Source organism: Asterias rubens, chromosome 2 (assembly GCF_902459465.1).
Source record: "Asterias rubens chromosome 2, eAstRub1.3, whole genome shotgun sequence".
Lineage (NCBI taxonomy): Eukaryota > Metazoa > Echinodermata > Asteroidea > Forcipulatida > Asteriidae > Asterias > Asterias rubens.
Genome location: NC_047063.1, coordinates 9256182 through 9282314, shown reverse-complemented (window position 1 = coordinate 9282314; position 26133 = coordinate 9256182). Strand labels below are relative to the sequence as shown.

Sequence of the window (26133 nt, the reverse complement as noted above, 5' to 3'; positions counted from 1 at the left end):
TAGGCCTACATAATAAGAGAAAATAATCAACAGTTTGTGCTTTTAACAACAGAGAAATTATGTTCAAATAATAAATAACTCTTTATTAGAAAAAACACTAACTCAAATACTTTCAAAATGACATTGAAAGCACCTGTTGGCCCCTCTGAAAGTGCAATTTGGTTGTAGATCTATCCAGTACAATCAAAAGTTTGTTACGGATACCCGACCTGCACCCGGGTACCTGCCCTGTGTGGTATCCTGACAACATCAATATGGAACCACAGCAGAACCTGACTATTTTTCACGTGAGAAGTCCATCGTCTGCTAGGTTTTCTGTATTGTTTTAAATTTGATTTTTCAGGGTGAAGGACTAAAAATTAGCCTTGGTATCCACCATTTTCGGATTCAGCACCCCCAAATTAGTTAAATCAGGTATGTTACCAACTTTTACTCAAAAATGCCGCTCACTTCCTTAACTAGAGCCCTTTTTGGAAATCTGGTCTAGACTATTGTGTGAAAACACGCTACGGTGACAGAGCTTTCTCTGTTGCACCTCCCAACCTACATGTATGAAACACTCTCCCTCCAAAAATTCACAATGCTTCTTCCTTACAAACATTCAAAACCATATTGAAGACTCACTTGTTCGAATCTTTGTAGTCACCCCATTCTGCATCTTGTTATTTTCTGTAGATTGTGTTTATTTTTCTTGATTATTTCTGCTTTGTTGTGCTTATTTAGTTTAAACATGTATATTGTTCTTTGTATTTGGTGCTGTTGCCCTGGTTTACTATAGTCTTCACTAAGACACCAGCACCATGCGCTTAAAAACGTAGTATTAAGCGCGGTATAAAATTATATTATTATTATTATTTTAAAAGTTAACAACTTATTGTATTAATCTTCTAGTAAAACTCACCAGTACGTTTCCCGGTTTCAAACCTGGCACAGCAATCAGCGATGACAAACATTTCTGTAAGGGTTCCAGATCAACACCTACAGTCAAGAAAATTGATTTTAAATATCATTCAAAATGTGATTGGGAATTAGGAGACAACAGACTCACTGCATACAAAGCGGTAAAAACTTCCTGCAGCCAAACTTTAAAGACACTGGACCCTTTTGGTAACTACTTGAAATAGTTGTTAGCATAAAAAATGTCCTTCACAAAGAGCAATGGAGAGCTGTTGATAGTATATAACATTGTGAGAAGAGGCTCACTCTGATCTAACATTCTTTTTGAAAGAGGGGTCATTTCTCACTCAAATAATAAAAGACTTCAGCTGAAGCATTTTATTATGTACCTGAAAGCACATGAAGTAAGTAACGCAGCAAGGGTATTTTATCTTTCACTATTCTCTTGCAACTACGATGACCAATTGAGCCCAAATTTCCACAGGTTTGTTATTTTATGCATACGTTTGCATACACCAAGTGAGAATAATGGTCTTTGACAATTACCAATTACTCAGCCCTGGACTTCCAGATTTACAGCCGGGCTACTCATTTTTCCAGTTCGATAGCCCGGCGAGCTAGTGGAAAAATACTACAAAAATCAACATCACAAACAATAATGAACTGTGCTGATGGTATTGTATAAAATGAAATACAATTTGTGTTTTGACTCAAGACGTGTTTTTCGGGCAACCAAAATCTCATCGAGCTACTAAACATTCTGGGCGACTAGCCCTGCTGACTACCAAGAAAATACACTTAATGTCGACACCCTGCTATAACTTTGTAAATTGTTAAGTACTGATCAACCTGATCAAAATTAAAACCACAAAAGCATTCAAAATGAGTTTGCCTACAAATTGTCTATATTTGGTGCTTTTGGTATGTGGTGTGGGGGGGGGGGGGGGAGTAAAGAGGGTTTTCTGGGTGGAAACAGTATAAAGGAAGCCTTTAGCAGTCTGGGTATGGGTTTAGGTTTAGATGGCATACTATGGGTGGGCACAGTTTGAGGGATATATGTCATGGGTGTAGAGATGGATTACCGCAGGCTACCACAGCATGAGGTCAATGCATTGTCTGGGTACCAGATGGTGGGTGCAAGGTGTGGACTGGGTACCCTCTCAAATACAGGTAGAAAGAGACTCTGTACTCACCCGGAACAACTAGGATAGGCAGGGTATATGCCAAATTACTGCTCAATGAACAGTTAACACTCACCCGGAACAACTAGGATAGGCAGGGTATAAGCCAAATTACTGCTCAATGAACAATTAACACTCACCCTGAACAACTAGGATAGGCAGGGTATATGCCAAATTACTGCTCAATGAACAATTAACACTCACCCGGAACAACTAGGATAGGCAGGGTATATGCCAAATTACTGCTCAATGAACAGTTAACACTCACCCGGAACAACTAGGATAGGCAAGGTATATGCCAAATTACTGCTCAATGAACAATTTACACTCACCCTGAACAACTAGGATAGGCAGGGTATATGCCAAATTACTGCTCAATGAACAATTTACACTCACCCTGAACAACTAGGATAGGCAGGGTATATGCCAAATTACTGCTCAATGAACAATTAACACTCACCCTGAACAACTAGGATAGGCAGGGTTTATGCCAAATTACTGCTCAATGAACAATTAACACTCACCCTGAACAACTAGGATAGGCAGGGTATATGCCAAATTACTGCTCAATGAACAATTAACACTCACCCGGAACAACTAGGATAGTCAGGGTATATGCCAAATTACTGCTCAATGAACAATTAACACTCACCCTGAACAACTAGGATAGGCAGGGTATATGCCAAATTACTGCTCAATGAACAATTAACACTCACCCGGAACAACTAGGATAGGCAGGGTTTATGCCAAATTACTGCTCAATGAACAGTTAACACTCACCTGGAACAACTAGGATAGGCAGGGTATATGCCAAATTACTGCTCAATGAACAGTTAACACTCACACAGAACAACTAGGATAGGCAGGGTATATGCCAAATTACTGCTCAATGAACAATTAACACTCACCCGGAACAACTAGGATAGGCAGGGTATATGCCAAATTACTGCTCAATGAACAGTTAACACTCACCTGGAACAACTAGGATAGGCAGGGTATATGCCAAATTACTGCTCAATGAACAATTTACACTCACCCGGAACAACTAGGATAGGCAAGGTATATGCCAAATTACTGCTCAATGAACAATTAACACTCACCCAGAACAACTAGGATAGGCAGGGTATATGCCAAATTACTGCTCAATGAACAATTAACACTCACCCGGAACAACTAGGATAGTCAGGGTATATGCCAAATTACTGCTCAATGAACAATTAACACTCACCCAGAACAACTAGGATAGGCAGGGTATATGCCAAATTACTGCTCAATGAACAATTAACACTCACCCGGAACAACTAGGATAGGCAGGGTATATGCCAAATTACTGCTCAATGAACAATTAACACTCACCCGGAACAACTAGGATAGTCAGGGTATATGCCAAATTACTGCTCAATGAACAATTAACACTCACCCGGAACAACTAGGATAGGCAGGGTATATGCCAAATTACTGCTCAATGAACAATTAACACTCACCCGGAACAACTAGGATAGGCAGGGTATATGCCAAATTACTGCTCAATGAACAATTAACACTCACCCGGAACAACTAGGATAGGCAGGGTATAAGCCAAATTACTGCTCAATGAACAATTAACACTCACCCGGAACAACTAGGATAGGCAGGGTATATTCCAAATTACTGCTCAATGAACAATTAACACTCACCTGGAACAACTAGGATAGGCAGGGTATATGCCAAATTACTGCTCTATGAACAATTAACACTCACCTGGAACAACTAGGATAGGCAGGGTATATGCCAAATTACTGCTCAATGAACAGTTAACACTCACACAGAACAACTAGGATAGGCAGGGTATATGCCAAATTACTGCTCAATGAACAATTAACACTCACCCGGAACAACTAGGATAGGCAGGGTATATGCCAAATTACTGCTCAATGAACAGTTAACACTCACCTGGAACAACTAGGATAGGCAGGGTATATGCCAAATTACTGCTCAATGAACAGTTAACACTCACACAGAACAACTAGGATAGGCAGGGTATATGCCAAATTACTGCTCAATGAACAATTAACACTCACCCGGAACAACTAGGATAGGCAGGGTATATGCCAAATTACTGCTCAATGAACAGTTAACACTCACCTGGAACAACTAGGATAGGCAGGGTATATGCCAAATTACTGCTCAATGAACAATTTACACTCACCCGGAACAACTAGGATAGGCAAGGTATATGCCAAATTACTGCTCAATGAACAATTAACACTCACCCAGAACAACTAGGATAGGCAGGGTATATGCCAAATTACTGCTCAATGAACAATTAACACTCACCCGGAACAACTAGGATAGTCAGGGTATATGCCAAATTACTGCTCAATGAACAATTAACACTCACCCAGAACAACTAGGATAGGCAGGGTATATGCCAAATTACTGCTCAATGAACAATTAACACTCACCCGGAACAACTAGGATAGTCAGGGTATATTCCAAATTACTGCTCAATGAACAATTAACACTCACCTGGAACAACTAGGATAGGCAGGGTATATGCCAAATTACTGCTCAATGAACAATTAACACTCACCCGGAACAACTAGGATAGTCAGGGTATATTCCAAATTACTGCTCAATGAACAATTAACACTCACCCGGAACAACTAGGATAGGCAGGGTATATGCCAAATGACTGCTCAATGAACAATTAACACTCACCCGGAACAACTAGGATAGGCAAGGTATATGCCAAATTACTGCTCAATGAACAATTAACACTCACCCGGAACAACTAGGATAGTCAGGGTATATTCCAAATTACTGCTCAATGAACAATTAACACTCACCTGGAACAACTAGGATAGGCAGGGTATATGCCAAATTACTGCTCAATGAACAATTAACACTCACCCGGAACAACTAGGATAGGCAGGGTATATGCCAAATGACTGCTCAATGAACAATTAACACTCACCCGGAACAACTAGGATAGGCAAGGTATATGCCAAATTACTGCTCAATGAACAATTAACACTCACCCGGAACAACTAGGATAGGCAGGGTATAAGCCAAATTACTGCTCAATGAACAATTAACACTCACCCGGAACAACTAGGATAGGCAGGGTATAAGCCAAATTACTGCTCAATGAACAGTTAACACTCACCCGGAACAACTAGGATAGGCAAGGTATATGCCAAATTACTGCTCAATGAACAATTAACACTCACCCGGAACAACTAGGATAGGCAGGGTATAAGCCAAATTACTGCTCAATGAACAATTAACACTCACCCGGAACAACTAGGATAGGCAGGGTATAAGCCAAATTACTGCTCAATGAACAATTAACACTCACCCGGAACAACTAGGATAGGCAGGGTATATGCCAAATTACTGCTCAATGATCACTTAACACTCACCCGGAACAACTAGGATAGGCAGGGTATATGCCAAATTACTGCTCAATGAACAATTAACACTCACCCGGAACAACTAGGATAGGCAGGGTATAAGCCAAATTACTGCTCAATGAACAATTAACACTCACCCGGAACAACTAGGATAGGCAGGGTATATGCCAAATTACTGCTCAATGATCACTTAACACTCACCCGGAACAACTAGGATAGGCAGGGTATATGCCAAATTACTGCTCAATGAACAATTAACACTCACCCGGAACAACTAGGATAGGCAGGGTATAAGCCAAATTACTGCTCAATGAACAATTAACACTCACCCGGAACAACTAGGATAGGCAGGGTATATGCCAAATTTCTGCTCAATGATCACTTAACACTCACCCGTAACAACTAGGATAGTCAGGGTATATGCCAAATTACTGCTCAATGAACAATTAACACTCACCCGGAACAACTAGGATAGGCAGGGTATATGCCAAATTACTGCTCAATGAACAGTTAACACTCACACAGAACAACTAGGATAGGCGGGGTATAACCCAAATTACTGCTAAATGAACAGATAGTACTCACCCGGAACAACTAGGATAGGCAGGGTATATGCCAAATTACTGCTCAAGGAAGTGTCGTCCAGTGGTAAAGCTTTTAAAGATTTGTTGACATTTTCTTCTGCAGATAACCAAAAAAAAGGAAGATGGCTTGTCAATATCATAAAATAGAAATGTGAAATATGTGTAGTGTGTTATGGTGAGCAGTCTGAAGCACTTAAAAGATACTGGACACTATTGGTAATTGTCAAAGACCAGTCTTCTCCCTTGGTGTATCTCAACATATGCAGAAAGTGACAAACCTGTGAAAATTTCAGCTCAATCGGTCCTCGAAGTTGTGAGATAATAATGAAAGAAAAAAAAACTTCATTCCCTTTACAACAAGCAATAAAAACGCTAAGGGCCAGACTAGTGTAGAAGGTATGCTGTACGAGGACAATTGTGTCCTAGCCGTGTATTGGGCCCTTACAGCGTCTGGTTCCCCTATAATCCCCTTGTACAAGGAGCAATAGAAACATTATGGAGCCAGACTGTGCAAAAAAAAAACAGTGTAGAAGGTATGCTGTACGAGGACAATTGTGTCCTAACCATGTATTGGGCCCTTACAGCGTCTGGTTCCCCTATAATCCCCTTGTACAAGGGGCAATAGAAACATTATGGAGCCAGACTGTGCAAAAAAAAACAGTGTAGAAGGTATGCTGTACGAGGACAATTGTGTCCTAACCATGTATTGGGCCCTTACAGCATCTGGTTCCCCTATAATCCCCTTGTACAAGGAGCAATAAAAACATTATGGAGCCAGACTGTGCAAAAAAAAACAGTGTAGAAGGGTATGCTGTACGAGGAAAATTCTGTCCTAGCCGTGTATTTGGCCCTTACAGCGTCTGGTTTCCCTATAATCCCCTTGTACAAGGAGCAATAAAAACATTATGGAGCCAGACTGTGCAAAAAAAAACAGTGTAGAAGGGTATGCTGTACGAGGAAAATTCTGTCCTAGCCGTGTATTTGGCCCTTACAGCGTCTGGTTTCCCTATAATCCCCTTGTACAAGGAGCAATAAAAACATTATGGAGCCAGACTGTGCAAAAAAAAACAGTGTAGAAGGTATGCTGTACGAGGACAAATGTGTCCTAGCCGTGTATTTGGCCCTTACAGTGTCTGGATCCTCCCGTATCCAATTGTACAAAAAACAATAACACACTTTGGAGCCGGACTGTGCAAAAACAGTGTAGAAGGTATGCTGTACAAGGAGAGCTTGTGCCTGTGCCTGGACTGTGTAATGCTTTTGTATGTGAACTTCCACGGAGCATCCAATGCAAATATTTTCTTTCATGCAGCATGATTTTATTTTACGCAATTTTATTTTACACACAAAAACCCGTATCGCGCAAGAGATGCATGCCTGATTGTTTGCTACGACAAAACAAAACCAAAAAACCTAACATTATTTGGTTTGATGAACTCACCAGAACACAAGTCAGAGTATGTGTTGTACTGCTTGCAAAACTCAATCCGTTTACGATTAATACTAAGCGATGAAACAGCTTCTTTTCCTTCAACTGAAAAGAAGAACATAAAGGCTGAACAATAACAATTCATTCGACACAGCTTATTTATTTTGTTGAGAAAATAGACCTAGCTGTTGCAAACAACTTACCAACCAAAATGCAAAACATTGTTATTGGCCTAACGTTTCAAACCAAGCAGAGTCTTTTTTGAAGGCTAAATGACAACACAACAAACATTTAATTTAATAGAAGTTAAATTTGCATCGGGAATAAAGAATATTAATTTTGGTTTTTACCCATATACACCGATGTGTGTTAGCACAGTATACTCAGACATATATATATATATAATAAGTAGGGTAGATGGCCTTAGCTTTCGATCCAAACCGGACCTTCTTCAGAGGCATAAAACAAGTACAAACAAATACATATCTATTTATAGAAAAAAGAGGGGAAAGGCATTAAGGGAAGGATCCAAGAATAGGCGGAAAATTATAGCCAATCAAAGTTTCTATTTCAGAAAAAATTGGTGGCTATGGACCAATAGGAGTAAAGTGGTGAGGACAAAGGATGTTCAACATGAAAGGATGAATTACTGGACCATAAAAGTGGTTAAAGCATTGTTCGATAACAATGCAGGGAAACATGAAAGGGTTGGATTAGAGAGCAAGTTGCATCATGATGCAACTAACAATGGTCAGTTAAAGAATAACAAGACCAAAGGTACACGTAGGATGCAATTAAAAATAGGTGTGAGGAACCTGTGGAGAAAATGGGTTACTATATGAGATAGTTGTTAACAAATAATTAAAAACAAGTTATTGACATTAAAGAACGTTTATTTACACTTTATTTACAACCTATATACAACAAATAAGTTCTCAGGGAGTTTTTTTTTCACAGGACTCGGTAAAGTACCGAGTATACAGTGCTAACACACATCGGTGTATATGGGTAAAAACCAAAATTAATACACATGAACAAGTAACTAAGTCAAACATAGGCAGTGAAGTGGAAAAACATCAATGGGGTTAGAAGGCATACAGAACAAGCAAGGGGTAAACATTGAATAGGGGACAAAGGTTGAAGAGAAGGGACTGATTTTAACCACAAGAAGATGGAAACACAAAGGACAATATCAAGGAAACAAATTACTAATTTATTTTGTTGTTATTTTGTTGTTGTGCAAGTCACCAGACCCACAAGGCCTGAAGGCAACTGGCCAATTAAAGATGTGGGCTACAATTAACTATTTCTCCAGGGGCCGCTGCATCTGACTCCTGGGGCTGAAACAGGGTTTTCTCACACATGATACTTGTGTCCCTGAGCAAGATACTTAACTATAATTGCTTCTCTCCACCCAGGGGTATAAATGGGTACCTGTGAGGGCAGAGATGGTTCTTGTGATTGATTTAGCAGAGTAGCGCATAGAATTGTGGCACAGGTTGTATACTCCCCAGGGAGTTGAGATAGTTTAATGAATGTTTTCAGGCCCAGTGACCAGAGAAGCCTGTGGGTGTGTGAAAAGCGCTATATAAAAACTGGTTATAATTATTATTCATATTATTTACAGTCCACACTGAAGTAGTGTCCAGCGCCTTTAAAGAAACATTACATAATTGGTAAGAAACAAAAATCATGAAGATCACAGATTTACATAAAACTTACACAGTCTAATGATGATGATAGTAGAAAACATCCCTTGAAATATTTCTGTCTGAAATTTCAAATTTAATGAGAAATAAATAATCTACTTTCCCATTTTGAGATTATCGCTCAGTGAGCGTTTTATTAATTTTTGTTTTGCCATCGATGCAATGCAAAATGTGTAATCCGTTTTTCACTATTCTCTTGTGACCAAGATGGCCGATTGATCTCGAACTTCTACAGTTTATGTATATGGTGGATTACATTAAGTGTTTGCACTGCCAGCGACTTTTTTGCTAGCAAAACCAGTTCTGTAATGTCCCTTTAATTAACATTCAATCATTCTGAAACTCACTTTTAAGGGGAACACATTTCCTGAAGTCTAGCTTAGCTCCCCATCCCGATCCTTGACGGAACCCAAGCTGCTCAAAGGGGCTGAATCCCTTGATCCCTTTCTGACCGATAAAGAGCCAGTTATCTCTAAAGTTGAAGTCTTCGATCTTGCTGCTTCCCAGGGAGCTAAGAAGATTCTTAGTTTTAGCGGTCAACCTTTGCAAGAAAAGAAATTAATGATGGATAACCATTAAGATATATATATGTTTTTTGACCCATACACTGATGTGTGTTAGCACTGTACACTCAGTACTTTCCAGAGTCCTGTGATTTCGAACCCACGACCCTTGCAATTCTAGAGCAGTGTCTTACCAACTAGACTACCGAGGTAGTAGTTGAAAAGCAGGACAACTCCCTAAGGAGTATAAAGCATGTGCGACAATTCTGTGCAGTATTATCTCTTAAGTCTCCTGAAAACGACTAGAGCAAGCTAGTCGATATGTTGAGACCAACTCAAGAACTCACTCTGCGGTAGAGCGATTAATTACGATCATATAAGAGAAAGTTGTAGTCCCAGCCGATTTTCTACCTTCCGCACAGGTATTAGTTAATAAGCAGGTCAGTTATTTTCAAAACCGAGAAGTCTTTCGAACAATCAGATAAATCCACAGATTTTGAGGTGTCCAAATCAAGCATCTGGAAGCACACAACTTTGTGTGACAAGGGTGTTTTTTTTTTTCTTTCATTATTATCTCGCAACTTCGACAACCAATTGAGCTGAAATTTTCACAGGTTTGTTATTTTGTGCATATGTTGAAATACACCAAGTGAGAAGCCTGGTCTTTGACAATTTGTGTCCAGTGTCTTTAAAATAAATCAATGATACTCACTTTCTTGAAGCCTCGTCGTAGATCACAATGATTACAATCTGTCCATCCTCGATCACCTCTAGAAAAGACGATGCCAAGGAGTCATCAATGGCTGATCAAATCAAACAAACAATAAGTAGGATTTAAAACTTTGCATGGCGGAAATATGATATGGAAAGGTTTGCAGTTTGTGGCATGTCGGGGCCTAGCGGTTCAGAGCACCGGGTTCAAGCTCTGGTGTTTCTGAGTGTAGGTTCGAGTCCCGGTCGTGGACACTTGCTACATAAAATTGGGGAGGTTAGTGCTTTCTGCTCTACCGGCCAGGCTTCAGATTGATGATACCAAAGCCTAAATCCGTATGGACTGTAAAAGGGGTAACCCTGTTTCAGCCACAAGAGTAGGTGGCAACAGCCTGTAGGAAGAAAAAAAATTATAGCCCACACTCATCTAAATGAGTTGGGGTGGTTTTGAAAAGAACCGTTGGTAATTACTCAAAATAATTATGAGCATAAAACCTTACTTGGTAACGAGCGATGGAGAGCTGTGGATAGTATAAAACATTGCGTGAAACAGCTCCCTCTGAAGTAACATAGTTTTTGAGGAAGAAGTGAATTTCCACAAGTTTGATTTTGAGACCTTAGATTTAGAATTTGTCGAAGTTGCATTCTCAAGCATCTGGAAGCACACAACTTCGTGTAACAAGGGTGTTTTTTTTTTTCAATTACTATCTCGCAACTTCCGACGACAAATTGAGCTCAAATTTTCACAGGTTTGTTATGTTATGCATATGTTGAGATACACCATGTAGAAGACTGTTCTTTGACAATTACCAATAGTGTCCGGTGCCTTTAAAGTCACTTTCTTACCTGAATTGTAAGTGTCAAAATGTCCCACTTTGACAATTTTCATCTTGCTAGGATCAAAGACAAGACAGTTGAGTCCACGAGAGGCCGGTTGAAAGTCACCCAAGGTTACAGGTCCCAACACTCTGCAGAACAGTCAAATTATGAGGATACAGAATGAATGAGAACATAGCAGTATATGAAATGTTAAATTTGGATCAGGGATAAAAAATGTTTTTGTGTTTTACCTATACACCGATGTGTGTTAGCACTGTATACTCAATACTTTCCCGAGTCCTGCGAAAAAATATCCCCTGCCAAAACATAGGATTCGAACTGCCTCTAGCTACCGGGCAACCTCGGTCGTCTAGTTGGTAAGACACTGCTCTAGAATTGCAACGTTCGTGGGCTCGCATCCCACCCGAGTAATATGCCTGTGAATTTTTTCACAGGACTCGTGAAAGTAGTGAGTATACAGTGCTAACACACATCAGTGTATGAGTAAAACACAAAAACAGAATAGAGCAACTTGAGTTCTTCATCATTCAACTATTTACTGTGGCGTCACTCTATTGATTGGGAAGAAAGTGTAGATAAATTTACACTTAACTGTAGATCAAGTTTAAAGAGTTGCTTGCTTGAATGGCCGTCTATTGCACTTTTGATATATATTAAATGCAGTGGACACTATTGGTAATTACTCAAAATAACTATTAGTCTTCTCACTTGGTGTTTCTCAACATATGCATAAAATATCAAACCTGTGAAAATTTGTCGAAGTTGCAAGATAATAATGAAAGAAAAAAACACCCTTGTAACATTCTCAAAAACTACCACACTTCAGAGGGAGCCGTTTATACAATCAACCTCTCCCTATTACTAGTAACCAAGTAAGGTTTTATGCTAATAATTATTTTTAGTAATTACCAACAGTGTCCACTGCCTTTATTGTAAATCTGTGGACATTGTGTTTTTTATAAGAAAAAAAGTACATAGACCCATAAAGCAGAGGTGTCACATTTTGATATCTTATCCAATTATGAGGGCAGAAACTTACTGTTTGCCGTCAACGCAGACTGTCGGCACAGCCTTGTCTCCACCTGACTGGATAGCCACAGGGAATTTACTATTCCCACAATGCTCTTGTATGTTGCAGTTGTTTGACGAGTCGCGCTGCTGCTCAACCGTGCTTGTATTAAAATCCACTAAAACAAACCATAAAATATAAAGAGCTTAAGGGGTCGTCCAATGTTGTTTGGCGGATTTATGGGCACTTGAGTTTGGAAGTGTCACTGCCGAGCGGTTAAGAGCACTGAGTTCAAACTCTGGTGTTTCTGATCAGCAGAGTGTGGGTTGGAATCCCCAGCCCTGACACTTGTGTCCTTAAGCAAGACACTTAACCATTTCTTCGTCCTTCGGATGGGACGTAAAGCCATTGGTCCGATGTGTTGTGGAACACATGTAACAGAACCCAGTGCACTTATCGAAAAGAGAGGGGGTTCGCCCCGGTGTTCCAGGCTGTGGCTGCTGTATGCGCCGTAGCACCTTGTAAACCCTTATAATGTGCTACATAATTGGGTCTCAGAATCCATTACTGCAATAACCTATCTTTCTGTAAGTTTGTAAATACTCAGCGCCTTGAGTACGTTGTTTGGTAGATACATGCGCTTTATAAGACTTTGATATTATTATTATTATTATTATTATTATTATTATTATTATTATTATTATTATTATTATTATTATTATTAGCAGTAAACTGATTAACGCTATTTGACCCCTAGTAAGTTGACTAAATTGACTTACTTGGTAGTGAAAGACATCCATGGAGATCAATCTTCTCTCCCCATTGACCATGGATCAAATTCAGCTGAGCAAAAATAAGAAAGGGAAATCAGTTGAAATATCTCTTTAGAGACACTGGACACTTTTGGTAATTGTCAAAGACCAGTCCTCTCACTTTGTGTATCTCAACATACACATAAAATGTGAAAATTTGAACTCAATTGGTCGTCGGAGTTGCGAGATAATAATGGGGAAAAAAACACTCTTGCCACACGAAGTTGTGTGCCTTCAGATGCTTGATTTCGGGAACTCAAAAGCTTATTCTGAGGTATCGAAATCAGATTTGCGAAAAATTACTTCTTACTTAATTCTTACTTAATTCTAAGTTACTTCAGAGGTAGCTCACAATGTTTTATACTATCAACAGCTTTCCATTGCTTGTTACCAAGTAAGTTTTTATGCTAAAAGTTATTTTGTAAATAGTGTCCACTGCCTTTAAAGGCTTTGGGTACTTTTTGAAAAACAAAACACAATGTCCACAAATTTACATTAACACATAATTTGAAGATACTGGTGGTAGAAAGCGTCCCTTAAAATATTACTTGCTGAAGTTCTGTAGTTTTTGAGGAATTAGTAAAACAATGTCACGAAAATACATTTTACATGCTCAAATAATTTTCGTCATCTGAGACAACAAATATTTTTGTGACTTGTTTTACTCATTTCTCAATAACCTCAGCACCGCAGCAAGTAATATGTTAAAGGAAGCTCTCTACCATCAATAATTTCAAACTGTTTGAGTTTGATGTAAATCTGTGGACATTGTGTTTTGTGTCCTACAAAAAGTACATACATGTAGACCCTTTAAGGTTACGGTTAAATACTGGTAAGCATAGTTAAATCGTCAACATCTCACCTTTTCAATTTGAACTGATGATTTGACTCCCTTCTGTCCGATAAACACCCAGGTTGATCTATATGCGAGGTCGTATATAAGCCGACTATTAAAGTCTCTGTTTAGGATCTCCTTAACATCCTTGGACAGCATGCGGGCCGCGTCATCTGATGTCACTACCATCAGGACATCACCAGGAGCGATTTTTGTAAGAAACTTGACAAGCGACTCGGGAGCTGTAAAAGAAAAGATTTACAATAAGCCGTTTTGAGATATGGCGGACAAAGTACTACGACACAACAAAGTCTGTCTGCATACACTCAAACCAAACAGTACACTCCGACCGCGTTTCGTCGTGATGTAAAAGGAAAACCATGCAAATTCGAGGCAAGTTTGTGTGGATCATTATGTTCTACTTTTAAATTATCTATCTAACCATTTACATTTCATAACAAACGGTTTACATCGCTTTTCAAACACCAACTCGTCTGATCGATGGAGGAAGGAGGAGAAGGAATTCGACTGACACACAAAACTGCAGTAACAAAAAAATACCCTGACAATGCCCCTGTCTGACCTGTGGAAAAAGATAGGAGACCTCCAGCTGGACGGCCGATTAGTGAGCGCGATTAGATCTCTTTGTACAGAAGGTGTGGTACCGCCACTCTGCACCGTTGCCTTCGTGTAAAGTTGAACCATTGGAGACAAGAATTGTGAATATACACATTCTCATTTACCACTTGTGGTGTTTACATGGAAATATCTTAGCATATTTTTACATTTTTTGCGACTTTCCTGTCACTAGCGGTGGTTCAAAATTTGGGTATTAGCACACGAGGGTGGCTGGTATACAATTGTGTTTTCAATTTAGTGGGCGAAAGTGTACACAAATTTTATCAGGTCTAAAAAAAGTTGTTTTTTCTTTATTATACCCATACGACATATGACACCATAGTTGAGTAAAGAACCAAGTGCGCACGCGCAAACTCACAGACGGCAGGTCGCCCATTGTTTGTATAAGGTATGTGGGTGATAACGAGGTGTCGTTAAACGACGGCGGTACCACGGGTTTGGCTTTTGAAGTCCCTTCGTTCGAGCTCCTTCTCTTCCTTCCTCCATGTCCGATCCAAGGTAAAGTGTTCCTTTATTAAAGCACACTCACCCTCTGCATATGTGTCTGCACGCTGCGTAATAATCACTTCCTTGACATTGCCTTTCAAACAAACAAAAACATAAATAATCACAAAATTATACTGTTTAGTATTTTGGGTAATTGACAATTGCATACAATCAATCAGTTAGTCATACTATAAGCAATTATTTCAATAATTCACGAAGTTGGAAAAGTAAAGCTTGAACTTGAATGATCAGACAGTAGGAGGGTTGACTGTATACTGTGTAGGAAAAGTTCACCGCATGATATCAGACTGCAGGCTAAACCTCACAGCGGTTGACATTGAATGGTAATACAGTATAATGGGTAAAACTTCAATTGTGGTTTGTTTGTTTGTTTGTTTTTTTAATTTCCATTTGTACAAAATTACAGGAATATTGGTTACAAGTAAATAAATAAAGTTATAAATACTTAGTACAAATTGGGGGTTGCAACTGGAGGAGGTAACCCTCCGATATTGGAGCACCCAAACTGCTGTAAAATAAATGCTGCACTGGTTCAACAAATGAAAAATGTATTTTTGCAACTCCATTCCTTTAGAGATAAAATGAAGATTTCTTACCATCCACTACTGCCATGTTAAGACCTCTTCCAATCTCCTCATCTTTCAAAATGCTAAAAGATAACAAACAATATATGTGTTAACATTGATTAAAGGATTCGGGTACTTTTTTTAAATGTCCACAGATTTACATTAAAGCTACATGGTTTTGTGCTGTAGTTTTTTTTTAGATCTATGTCAAACAAGTCACAAAATAATGTTTGTCTCAGTGAGACAAAAATTATTTTAGCATGTTAAAACGTGTAACCAGTTATGAAATTATACCATAACATACCATAACATACCATAACTGGTTAATACGTTTTTCACATGCTAAAACTTAAACAATTTTTTGTTTTTGTGGCATTGTTTTACACATTTCTCCAAAACTAAAGCACCTCAGAGAGTGATATTTTAAGGGAAGCTTTCTAATATCATTATCAACTGTTGACATTGTGTTTTGTGCTAGAAAAAAAGTACATTTAAACCCTTTAAATAATGCAAACTTTTATGACACTCATTATAAGTATCTCTTACAAGATATGAAACAAACTGAAGAAGGTAAAATGACTGATCAATTTAAAAAAATAAATTTGGGTTGAACGAAGTAACAAAATGATTAGTGCAGTTCAATGGCTTCTGACTGTCACGTCTAAACAAAGATATTCACAAAATAGGGAGACCCCAACACAATGCTAGTTAATAGCTCAGTTGGTAGAGCGCCGGCACGTTAATCCAAGGTTTGCAGGTTTAAGTCCCGCTCTACTTAATTTTTCTCTGTTCAACCCCATTTTTTAATTTTTTTCCCCACTACTTACACTTTACCGTTGAGACAGATATAAGGCTTTCCAGTATTCTCCATCCCTGATGCAAGGAGAAGGCTAGCTGACCTTGTCGACATGTCTGCCGGTTGTTACATTTTGTTGTATCCTCATAAATGATTTTAGCTTCTGCAAATAAACACCACTGAACGTTTAAAGGCACTGGACACTCTTGGTAATTACTCGAAATAATTGTTAGCATAAAAGCTAACTTGGTAACATGCAACGGAGAGCTGTTGATAGTATAAAAGATTATGAGAAACGGCTCCCTCTAAAGTAACGTTGTTTTTGAGAAAGAAGTAATTTTCCGGGAATTTTATTTTAAGACCTCAGATTTAGAAGCAATTTCTCACTAAAATATTTGAATTGAATTTGAGACCTCAGCTGAGGTCTCGAATTCAAGGCATCTGAAGGCACACAACTAGTGAGACAAGGGTGTTTTTTTCTTCCAACACGTGAAAGCGCTGAGGGAACCAGTGACACTATGGTGAATACGTGGAAGGCATTTGTGTGTTGAATACCGATAGATGACTAGGCTTCCAAACGAGTCATTCGAGAGAGGGCGTCACTGCTTATGAAAGTTGCTGGTCGACTAAATGTGTGCACTTAAACTTGTTCCTAGCGTCATAAGTGCTCTACAATCTTTGCTCAAATAAAATCTAGAACTTGCAAGACAATGTTGTCAGAGAGAAAATTCTTTGGGTTTACATACTCTTTGATGAAGTGGGACGAATCTGGATGTTTTTCTGTACATTTAGACGCGGCTCGCTCTCTGTTGAACTACTGAAGATTCGAGACAAACAAATGAAGATCAGTCCAACACCGAGAAGCAGCACTGCTTGATAATGAACTGCAAATAAACAAATATTGCAACAAATACTTAAAGGCAATGATGGGCACTATTGGTAATTACTCAAAATAATTATTGGCATTACTCCTTTCTTGGTAATTTTCCACGAATTTGATTTTGAGACCTCAGATTTAGAATTTTTGTCTAGCGGTCAACCAAATACCAAATTTCACTATTCTACCAGCACTATTGGTAATCCTGTTTTTCAAAGAAGAAATTTCAAGCTAAGCAAATTTGTCTGCTTAGCAGCTCTATGAACCCAGGTCAATCACAGTCGACCTTTTCCTTTAGCTACGCCACCAATCTAGAACTCTCTACCACTTAATCTTGGATCTTGTCTTTGCACCACAAAATTCTTACCTCGCTTCTCGAAAGTCGCAGGTTTTCAGTGACTAGTTTTGCTATGTCTCTTTTCTTTTGTTTTGTTTTAACTGCGACAGTAACACCCAGCAGGGTGGATATGTGTGAGCATTACAAGTCTTTATTATTATTAGAGAACTATGACTCTAGCATAAATAAGTATAAGACTATTTGCTGATTAAAGCAATGCTGACAGGATCTGAAATTAAATAAAGAACAGGGCAACTTATAAGAAGCAAGAGTCATAGTTCTCTATGCCCCCCCCCCCAAGTCTTTGGAGGGAAGCGACAAAGAGACTGAAATTAAATAAAGAACAGGGCAACTTGTAAGAAGCAAGAGTCATAGTTCTCTAATTATTAGCATCTATACAAAAACAAGCCGCCACAAATGACATAACAACTTACATTTCATTCTCCACATTTTTCTGCATAGCATAACAGCTACTTTACGTGGTAACATGTAGGACAAACCAGCGCAACCAGTCGACTCATCATCTGTATTGAGAGTCCTTCGAAGAGATCATATTATCCTCCAAGCAAATTCTCTCCGGCTAAGTTTCTGAGGGGGCAAAAACACACCATTTAATTGTCAGAATTATTTACAAAATTATGCTTACTAGGTAGATATAAGGTAAACAGCCAAAATACCAAGTACCAACTGTGTTACTGGATTACTGCTTAGGCATAATATATAAAAAAATGTTATGTTGGCGTACCGGGCCCCCAAAAATAGGTTGTTTTTTTCACTACCAGCAACGAAAATGTTTTCTAATTGTTTAAGCCGGTAGACAACAAAAGAAAACGAGGCTACACACAACAAATAGTATATATTTAAACTCTTGATGACATTTATTTTATTTTTATGTCTTTAATAGATTTTAATCAATAAATTTCTGCCCTTGAAAAAATTAAAATATCCAGGGTCCACTGTATTTTTAGGGTACGTCGGGTTACACCAATATATATATTTTTGTTTTATGCCTTAGGAAAGAATGATCAATTGAATTGGAAATAAAAGTATTGTTTGAAGCTTTCGGGTGTGGAGAAATAAGGAGAAACTATAAATAAATAGTAAACTTGTGGACCGTACAACCATGTGTAAATCTCTTAGGGTGAGTTTTGGCTCTGAAAAGAGCTGGTTTGGTCTCGACGTTTCGAACAGTATAATCTGCTCGTCTTCAGGAGAATTGGAATTGGAAAGGAAGTTATAATAACATTTAAATATAATAATAATATTTTTACCTTTAGGCCTCATCTGGGTGACTAGTGTCGTAGTCATTACTACTAGGAAATACTAACTAGTGATTGCTTAGTCGAGCAGCGACTACTCGACTAATTGTGTCGAATACAACAAGCCTTTGTTTAGGTCTAAGTAAGAAAAGAGTGGAACTGTAACAATTTTGTAGGTTGCTACACTAATACTAATTAATACTCCTAGAACTTTTAGTTTCGTTCGGCTATTGTGGAGTCGATAGCAGAACGAACGTCAGTCATCATAGTTCTAGGAGTAACTACTACTACCTAGTTCTTTAGTCGAGTCTCGACTACTGTCTACGTGGACAATTGTGCCGTCCGTCAAACTAGAGTCAGGAGTACAGATTATACAACAACCATGACAACAAGCCTTTATTTTAATCTAACCTAAGAAAAGAAAGAGTGTAACTGGAATACTACTTGTTAATGGTAGACCTTGTTCAGGTTTTAACTAGACCTTTGACTACGGCTTTAACTGGATCAGGCCAACAACTCCGGATAACTCTCCGTATGACGCCAACACTTTTTCACTCAGTTTTACAAAAAGGGATATCTCAATATTGATTATTGAGGTAAATTAGATACTAGGCCCATCTATATCTATTTCATATCAAACGAAAAAATGGTGGCGCTAGATCCAGTTCAGTAAGTGGTGCGAAATTTTGACATTATCGTATGATCGATAATGTCAAAATTTCGAAAAAAGGAATCTAGCGCCCCACTTACGCCCCACCCAGTCACTGGGTCCATGCTGGGTCTAAAACTATGGTAATGGCTATGGTGGCGCCATGTACAGAAACTTTGCCACAATTCCCCCTGTGAGTGTGGTTCTATCTAACTTTTGTTCACAGGAACTAAGGAGGAAATGTGTAATTAAGTTTGATCTGAAATGTTAATACTTGGTCGCCCTCAATATTTCAAGCATACTCCCAGTCTCAATTCCTTACTAACTAAACGGTATACATGTACCTAGCCCACCTTGTTGAGCTGTAATGGCTCCGCTTTTAACATCGGTCTCACGATGAGACCGATGTTAAAAGCGGAGCCATTACAGCTCAACAAGGTGGGCCAACATGTACCATGATCACTATGTACACACGTACATGACACCGTCCCCAAAAACGGGTAAAAACCAAACGACAAAAACCAATGACCAACCAAGCATATTACCAAATTTTGCTGTAAATTTACCTATAGAAAAATACATTATTATCTCTTTCTGGAGAAAACATAACTTACCTTAATTTTAAAATAAAAGCAAGTTCAGAAACACCAAAAACTTACAAATAGGTCGTAAAAACTCCATACTTTTTCCCACCAAGCATGGAGGAGGTAGGCAAAGGGGTTCCGATTTCGACTAGTTTTATTGTCATTTGTTTTTGTAGCAGGCGTTTGTGATGGCACTGTATTAACCTTTTTGGTCCTACAAAAAGAAGTTTCAATGTTGATAACTTGGTGCATTGTCTGAAACCTAAACCATCAGTTCACACTATTTCACACATCTGTATGCATTACTGGCGGCAGGGTATCAGACTACTACTTATTCATGCAAGACGAAAGCCAATCACAACAAAGGGAAACCATGACATAAGCTTTATTTACAACTCCATTCATTCATAAACGTAGTAACGACGAACATGTACGATGCGCATTCGTTCGATGATAGTGTTTTGTTGGTAAACGTTTCTCAATCGCGCATTTACTGTTCAGATAGCGTTGAGTGTAGACGTGTTCGACGTGCAGAAGAATTATCCACACACTCGTTAGCTATTTTGTTCGTTCGAATCCTCCTACAATCGAAAGAAAAACTTCTCAAGCACTCGACCAACAACAATTTCATCAGTTTGTAACTTTTTAAATCGTTGCAGAGAGAATTCTCATCACAAATCCAAAGTGTTGTGTGATTTTGAAATGGAAGACCACATTGCGCAATCTACGGAGGGAAACTGTTGCATGAAACCGCGTGAACACCCATTTTTAGACATGGACTTCGGCTTCGGGGGGTGTTTAAAATCAGAAGTTGAAGTAAAAACACATGAAAACGTAATGGTATCTTCCTGTGCCAATGAATTGGTGGACGACGAGGTTCGGCGATCGCGGAAGAGGCGTCACCGACGGGGGAAAAGCGTCCACAAACACCGGTTCTCCAAACACCGACGCGACCTTCTCGCCCGTGCTCTACTACGGGGCGGCAACAACCACAGAGTACTCGGTGCACCACGTAACGATAACGATTTCCTCATGAGTCAGTACATCGAGGGGCTGCATGTTGTTGACGAAACACACAATCCTACATCCAACGGCCATCCTAGACTAGCCGACCCAACTAAGTTAGACCCTACCGGTTTCTTCCCCGAGGATGATGACATTCCACGGCATCATTTCAGCCCAAACAGCTCGCCCGGGAGTGGGAGTTACAGCCCCACAACCTCTGGAAGTATCTACTCAGACTACAGCAGTTTACCGAGCTCCCCCGATGACTTGAACCATGGAGGCTTGAACCAGTATGACAATCCACACCCAACATCACAACCTCATGAAGAAGATGCGGCTGCTAAGGTCGACTCATACAACAGAGGCATCGTCATAGATGGGACGGATGCAGATTTCCTGCAGAGAAACTTTGAAGAGGAGTACAACAACAACATCACCAGGGGTCTTCAAGAAGCAACGAAAGAAGAACTCATCTCCAAATGCATGAAGTTGACGGAGAAGCTGAAACAGTTGGAGCAGAGAAAGGTCTTGAGATTGATCCCGTCGGATGTCTCGAGAGAGCCCCGATTCTCCTGCTAAGAAGACTCCACAGAGGATTTGTTGTCAAGTCTTTTGGGAAATCTCTGCTGATAGAAATGGACAGACTTGAAAGAGTTGGGTTTTGTGCAAGTACGTACAAAGATGGACAACAGTTTTGTAGTTTAAGAATTAAACATTGAACAATACCAATCATTTTACAATCATTGAAAGTCTTGAAAGAACACTTATTAATATTATTTAAATTTGACTTTTTGTTTGTCTTACTTTTTAACGCTTGTACAATGTACATGTATTTCTAAAAAGTTTAGGTAAACCATCACAAGGTAGAGTTCTGTGTTACAAACAAAAGTGAATGCTTTTTTGTTTTATATATCCAGTCAATGTTTACTGAAGTAATTTATAACTTGCCTACAAGTCAAAACGTGTAACAACGTTTGCAGTTACAACAGTTTTTTAGGTTTTATTTAATGATAAGTTACTTTTTTTTTGTTAGTAGAAATCGTAAAGTTCTTTATTTACTTGCGATTATTGAAGAGATTTGTTTCTTACGAGACTAAGAATTTATCATTTCAGGAACGAACATCAGTTGCTGCTCAACCTTGCTTGCAAGAATGTGAGAACTGCATCATCATCTCCGTGGCAACGCAGGGCTGCTTCGACCTGTCTGGGACTGCTCATACTGTTGACCTCATTAGGTCATCTGGGTGAGAACAGAGTTCCAGGTAATTTAGTGCTCTGCTTTGATTAATAGTGTTGATTCGATCTTTATTTGGGCAAAAGTCAGACCCAAAAAGTGATGTCTACCATCTTATTCATGAATTTTAACTACTCGCTACTCCTGATATAATTTAATAACTTCTTTTTGTTGTTGACAAAATGACTCTTTTTGTTTGTTTAATACAAAATGTACATGTTTTTCGCCACATCATATGCTACAGTTTCACAATATTGTTTAACTAGTCCATTGTTAACTGTTTCGTTAAATGAATATGAAATGCAATAAAGTAATTTTACAAAATAGAATACAATCAATTATTTGTTTTGGTGTATTTTGTTCAAATATTTTCACGAACTGAAAATCCTTTACCGATTACCTTCTAAATAAACATTTGGCATCAAATTTGTTTATAATTCAAAATTGTGACCCAATATTTGAAACCAAATATTATCAACGAGTGTTTGTTTATTACAGGTGGTGATGGATGAGACATTTGATCTGGTGACGGAGTCAGTCGTGCTAAAACGGTACATCAGTTTGACCCTCCTCTGTAAAAGTTGTTGTTATTATGTTAATCGCTCACAATTAAAGGCCCTGGACACCATTGGTAATTACTCAAGATAATTGTTCGCATAAAAACTTACTTGGTAATGAGCGATGGAGAGCTGTTGATAGTGTAAAACATTGTGAGAAACGGCTCCCTCTGAAGTAACTACTAAAGTTTTTGAGAACGAGGCAATTTCTCACTCAGTCAAATCATGAAAGACTTCAGGCCTGAAGCCTTTTATTATGCACTGAAAAACACACAAATTGTGTAACAAAGGTGTTTTCTTGCAACTTCATAGACCAATTGAACCCAAACTTTTCACAGGTTTGTTAATATTTTATGCATACATCTGGGTATGTTGAGATACTCCAAGTGAGAATACTGTCTTAGACAGTTACCAAAAATGTCCAGTGGCTAACTGCTACAAAGTTGTCACGTCACCTTAAAAACAATACCTATGTCAATAAATGTAATTAATTAATTATCAAGTGAGAACAATTTCCCAAGAAGTAATTTAGCAAAAAGGGATACTAGGGACACTGTAAATTAGGATCATGTTCATCAAAACCAAATAATTAAAAACTATTGGTTGATTTTATCAAACTTAAACAATTGTGAATTACAGTGAATACAATTAAATAAAGACAGCTTTTTAATGTTATATACAACTGCTGAATATTTATGTTTTGTGGAAAACTTTGGGGTGCTAGGGCCAAATTTCAAAGAGCTGCTAAAGCATGAAAATTAACTAAGCAAGAAACAATTATGCTAACCAGAAATAGGTTACCAGCCAAAGTGTCATTTTGTTATTGTTATTTTGATTGCCAGCCACATTTGGCTTAGCAGAAATTAGATGAAATATTTTCTGCTTAAGCCAAGGCCTAATATCATAGAGTTCCAAGTCAACATACAATGTCACTTGTACCATTTGTGACCAGTGTATTGCCCAATTCTGCTGACCAGGAATTGCTAAGCCAAACTTTCTGCTTAAGCAGCTGTGTGAAATTGGGATCATGCGACAGCTGATATGACATGCCAGGGCCCAATTTCAAATAAATGCTAAGCAGAAAATGACCAATGACAAATGACCAACAAGAAATGACCGCAGTACCAGTCGCAGCAATGGAAACGGCATGGTGTTCTGGTGGGTAACCTATTTTTGCTTGGCAACAATAGTTTGGGATAAGCTTGTTTTTTGTGCTTACAGGCTTCATGAAACTATCTCTTGATATTAACAAGTTGGATGGCACTTCTAGAGCTCCATAGAAACCAGTGTGTTTTTATCTGGTAATGAATGGAGAAATGGGTGTGTGACTTGTTTGTGCACACTAACAATAGAAAGACCCCTTGAATAAACTCAGTGTAGGTGGGACTGAACAAGTCTATTCAAAACCTTAAGGCTTGGCTTCACATGACTAGCTTAACCAAAATATTTTGGGTGGAAACCAGAACATGTAAAATTGTATGAAAATTGTCAACTTGAATAAAGGTTACAGGTGGAAATATATCCGTTTCATAAAAGGCTTCAAATTAAATATTCAATTCAAACATAGTCTTTGTTTTGTTTGTTACATCTATAAAGGCCCTGGCCACTATTGGTAATTACTCAAAATAATTGTTAGCATAAAACCTTACTTGGTGACAAGCAATGCAGAGCTGTTGATAGTATAAAACATTGTGAGAAACGGCTCCCTCTGAAGTAACATAGTTTTCGAGAAGGAAGTAAATTTCCACAAATTTGATTTCAAGACCACAGGTTGGTTTTTTTTATGAATATATTTAGATACATCAAGAGAGAAGACTAGTCTTTGCGATAACCAAGGGTGTCCAGTGTTTTTAAAGGAGGAAAGAGCCAGACTTTAAACTCGCCAATTTTTGTAAATTTGAGATAAAATACAATACCATTTGTGCCAAGATGAGGCAAAACTACATAAAATGTTAGCCTTTGGTGCTGGACAAACTTATATTTGATTTTAAGTAGTTAGACAGAGAAAAATAAACTGGTGTGTTTTCTACTGGGCAGCCCCGAAATCAGTAATTTTATGCAGACCCATGTGTTCTACCCGGACACTTTTATTAGGCTACTGCAGGAGTGATTGTATTGAGTGATAAGAGATGTTGGATGACGCCATATTGTGCAATGATTTTGTAATGTACAAGTTCAGACACGTTTATGTTTGTATATTTGTATGTAACACATAAAGTACATTACAAACAGTGTTGTAGCTAGGACATTTTTAGTGGTGGGCAGCTGAATTTAAATTTGGTCAGAGATTGCGAAAAACATGACATTTTAATCTTGCAATGTGATCAATATCGGCAGAACTTTTCTTTTCTTTTTTAATTTTTGGGGAAACTTTGTGGTGGGCAGCAGACTATTTTTCAGCTGAAGTGCTGGGCGAAAATTGTCAGTGCTGGGCGGGCCCGCCCACCGTGGCTAACGCTGATTACAAAGTAGCATTGTGCGCATTTTACATAAACCATAATTTAGATATTAATTTAAACCCCCCAAAACAATACAGAAACAAAGAGCAAGAATATTGAAGTTACAGTATATGTACTTAAAAAACAACAATATTATTTGTCCATCTCAAATGCCAGTTAGTAATCAAGGTTTTTCCTGACGTCACCAATTATATGGTTACACTCCATACTGGTATGAACAATTCACACACGGCCCGCTACTCAATTAGGTTTATAATAACAATACATTGTGTGGATTACATCCCCACTTGTATTGAAATCGGAAGTGACGTCCGCAGTAAATATCCATATATTGACAGTAATCAGCAACAGCTGTTGAAAAAACTAAACACTAAGCAAGGTAGGCTCTACGTATGTACAAAATACAATATCATGACTTTTGATTACAATCAAACTCTCCAAATGCTTTTTACCAAGTAAGTTTTTATGCTAATAAGTGTAAATATTTTGAGTAATTACCATACATAGATGGTGTCCAGTGCCTTTTCAATTCACCCACACTCTGCTTGTCAGATACATCAGAAATTGAGTCTTACCACTTTGCTATGACCAGGCCCTATTCTTAGGGGCAAGGCAGATTTAAAAATGTGAAATATTTCATGGGGCATCTAGGCATCAATCAGGGGCACAAAGTCAATTTTAAAAAACTTCTGACCAAAAACTTTTTGAGGAATTCTCATGGCCTCTTTTGCACATAATTAAAAATATTTCCCATGGAAA

At 38.5% G+C, this 26133-nt stretch overlaps 2 protein-coding genes across 2 annotated transcripts in view; one reads left to right on the top strand and one right to left on the bottom strand.

Moving 5' to 3' along the window:
- The window catches only part of LOC117307138 (protein O-linked-mannose beta-1,2-N-acetylglucosaminyltransferase 1-like), a 33131-nt gene extending 15840 nt beyond the window's left edge, over positions 1-17291 (bottom strand). The window contains exons 1-13 of the mRNA XM_033791807.1: positions 17160-17291; positions 16445-16576; positions 15648-15700; positions 15074-15124; positions 13933-14147; positions 13038-13101; positions 12289-12436; positions 11256-11377; positions 10411-10501; positions 9543-9736; positions 7499-7591; positions 6059-6154; positions 902-978 (exon numbers count right to left, since the gene is read on the bottom strand). Coding sequence (XP_033647698.1) covers positions 902-978; positions 6059-6154; positions 7499-7591; positions 9543-9736; positions 10411-10501; positions 11256-11377; positions 12289-12436; positions 13038-13101; positions 13933-14147; positions 15074-15124; positions 15648-15700; positions 16445-16527 — 1287 coding nt within the window. The 5' untranslated portion in view covers positions 16528-16576; positions 17160-17291. The remainder of the gene's footprint in view (positions 1-901; positions 979-6058; positions 6155-7498; positions 7592-9542; positions 9737-10410; positions 10502-11255; positions 11378-12288; positions 12437-13037; positions 13102-13932; positions 14148-15073; positions 15125-15647; positions 15701-16444; positions 16577-17159) is intronic.
- Positions 17292-20584: 3293 nt separating this feature from the next.
- LOC117303155 lies at positions 20585-23044 on the top strand. Its single transcript, XM_033787280.1, has 3 exons — positions 20585-21793; positions 22238-22386; positions 22857-23044. Exon 1 carries the CDS (start codon positions 20822-20824, stop codon positions 21701-21703), a length of 882 nt encoding a protein of 293 aa, XP_033643171.1. The 5' UTR covers positions 20585-20821; the 3' UTR covers positions 21704-21793; positions 22238-22386; positions 22857-23044.
- The last annotated feature ends 3089 nt before the right edge of the window (positions 23045-26133 follow it).